Here is a 1,870-nt window from a genome sequence, read left to right as displayed (position 1 = left end):
AGCTCACGTTTTTATACACGCAAACCTTTGATAGATCCGGCCCTCTGTGTAAACAAAATGGCAATAAAATTTCTCTAAGTCTAATTTGTTCAGTGGGAGGTTTAAAACAGCTGTTTATATTATATAACCATTCCCAAAATAAAGACTCACCTTGTGCTTTGTCATTGCCCCCACAATGAGTGGGCAGACCATGCCTGATAGGGTTCCCACACCGTTAGAAATGCCCATGAGGATGCTGGCATAGCGAGGAGCGATGTCTAGATGGTTCACATTAAACCCTGCAGCAGGAGGAGGGGAGACAGTTTTATTGGTCTCAATACATTTGAGAGATGATTTGGAAAAATAACCACTTTTATAAAGACTTACCTGATATTGCAAATCCACTAAAGCCCACTGCCATCACCAGGAAGGAGATGGCCACTCCTTTACTATGAGAGTATCCAACTACTAACAGGAGAGTTGCCTCCATGCCAAACCCTGAAGGAAACGACTCAAGTTTATTGGGGAAATAAAAGATTAAATTAGAGAGACAGGAGTCAGAGAGACGCCTCACCTCCACAGTTCATGATTTTACGGACGTTTGTGGTCGACATGATGTTGTGGGTCCGCAGGTAGTCTGCTAACTGGCCTCCTAAAGGCACAATGATGGTCATGACCAGGTGAGGGAGAGCCGACAGCGCACCGACCTGAAAACCAATCCAACAATTCTCTGAGACAGGCAGAAATAAACATGGAAACGGCGGCGGAACAAAATACATTTATGCATTTCAATCTCTGACTCCCAGAGGCAATAATTCACCCTGATGATAATGAATTCTCCTTCACAGGGTAACATGACTTATGGTTTTCTCTCTCAAAGATCAGACCGACTCCAGATTACCTGGACACTGTTGTCCACGCAGTTTTTTTCATTAACGATTTTAAAAAATAAAACGAAACTACAATCACATTTTAGCACAAGCCCTTGTAAACAGTCCATTTCACTTTTTGTCTTTCCTGGTGAGTCGTGGACTCTAAAGCTGACATACCTGAAGCAGACAGAGGCTGAAGACAAGAATGAGATTATCAAAAAACTGGGTGTAAATAATTATATTCTACAGTTACAGGAGCATAAATCTTTCCGAATAAACCCTTTTCTTATTTATTATTATGTTTTTATTGGGGCTGCTCAGCAGCGCAGTGGGTAGCAATGCTGCCTTGCAGCAAGAAGGTTCTGGGTTTGATTCCCGGCCCGGGGTCTATTTGCATGTTCACCCTGAGCATGAGTGGATTCTCTCCGGGTACTCCGGCTTCTTCCCACAGTCCAAAAACATGATTGTTAGGTTCATTGGCTTCTCTAAATTCTCCTTAGGTGTGAGTGTGTGAACGGTTGTTTGTCTCTGTGTTTCCCTGAGTGGACCTGTCCAGGGTGGACCTCGCCTTTCGCCCCTAGACAGCTGGAGATAAGCACCAGTACTCCTCACCACCCCGCTTAGGATGCACTTTTAAAAAAAAATTTTTTTTTTAAATATCTTTCATTTGGTTCTAGCTACCAATGTCCCTGAATACATGTCTGCCGTCAAACACAGGTATCCTGAATATCATGAATAATGTTCAGCCATTCTGGTGGTATGTTTTGCACAATGGCTGATGTGCATGATCAGCTAAAGCCGAAGTTTATTTGAGAGGTTAGGTAACAGATCCGAATGGTATCGTTAAAAGGCATCAACCAGAAAAAGGGTATAAAAATACTTACAGTATTTACAGACAGACTGAGATAGGCTGACAGAGACCCGGAAAGGTTGAATGAAACTAGGCCAAAAGTAGAGATGTCCCGATCCAGGTTTTTGCACTTCCGATCCGATACCGATATTGTTTTTAGACTTCCGAT

The 1,870-nt window shown here is 42.8% G+C and overlaps 1 protein-coding gene across 1 annotated transcript in view; it reads right to left on the bottom strand.

Moving 5' to 3' along the window:
* slc17a6 (solute carrier family 17 (vesicular glutamate transporter), member 6) overlaps positions 1–1,870 on the bottom strand; it is a 30,490-nt gene that overhangs the window by 5,400 nt on the left and 23,220 nt on the right. The window contains exons 8-10 of the mRNA XM_015393762.1: positions 554–686; positions 367–477; positions 151–278 (exon numbers count right to left, since the gene is read on the bottom strand). Coding sequence (XP_015249248.1) covers positions 151–278; positions 367–477; positions 554–686 — 372 coding nt within the window. The remainder of the gene's footprint in view (positions 1–150; positions 279–366; positions 478–553; positions 687–1,870) is intronic.

The sequence above is a fragment of the Cyprinodon variegatus genome, unplaced genomic scaffold, assembly GCF_000732505.1.
Source record: "Cyprinodon variegatus isolate N-32 unplaced genomic scaffold, C_variegatus-1.0 Scaffold656, whole genome shotgun sequence".
Lineage (NCBI taxonomy): Eukaryota > Metazoa > Chordata > Actinopteri > Cyprinodontiformes > Cyprinodontidae > Cyprinodon > Cyprinodon variegatus.
This window is presented reverse-complemented; position numbering and strand designations above follow the sequence as displayed.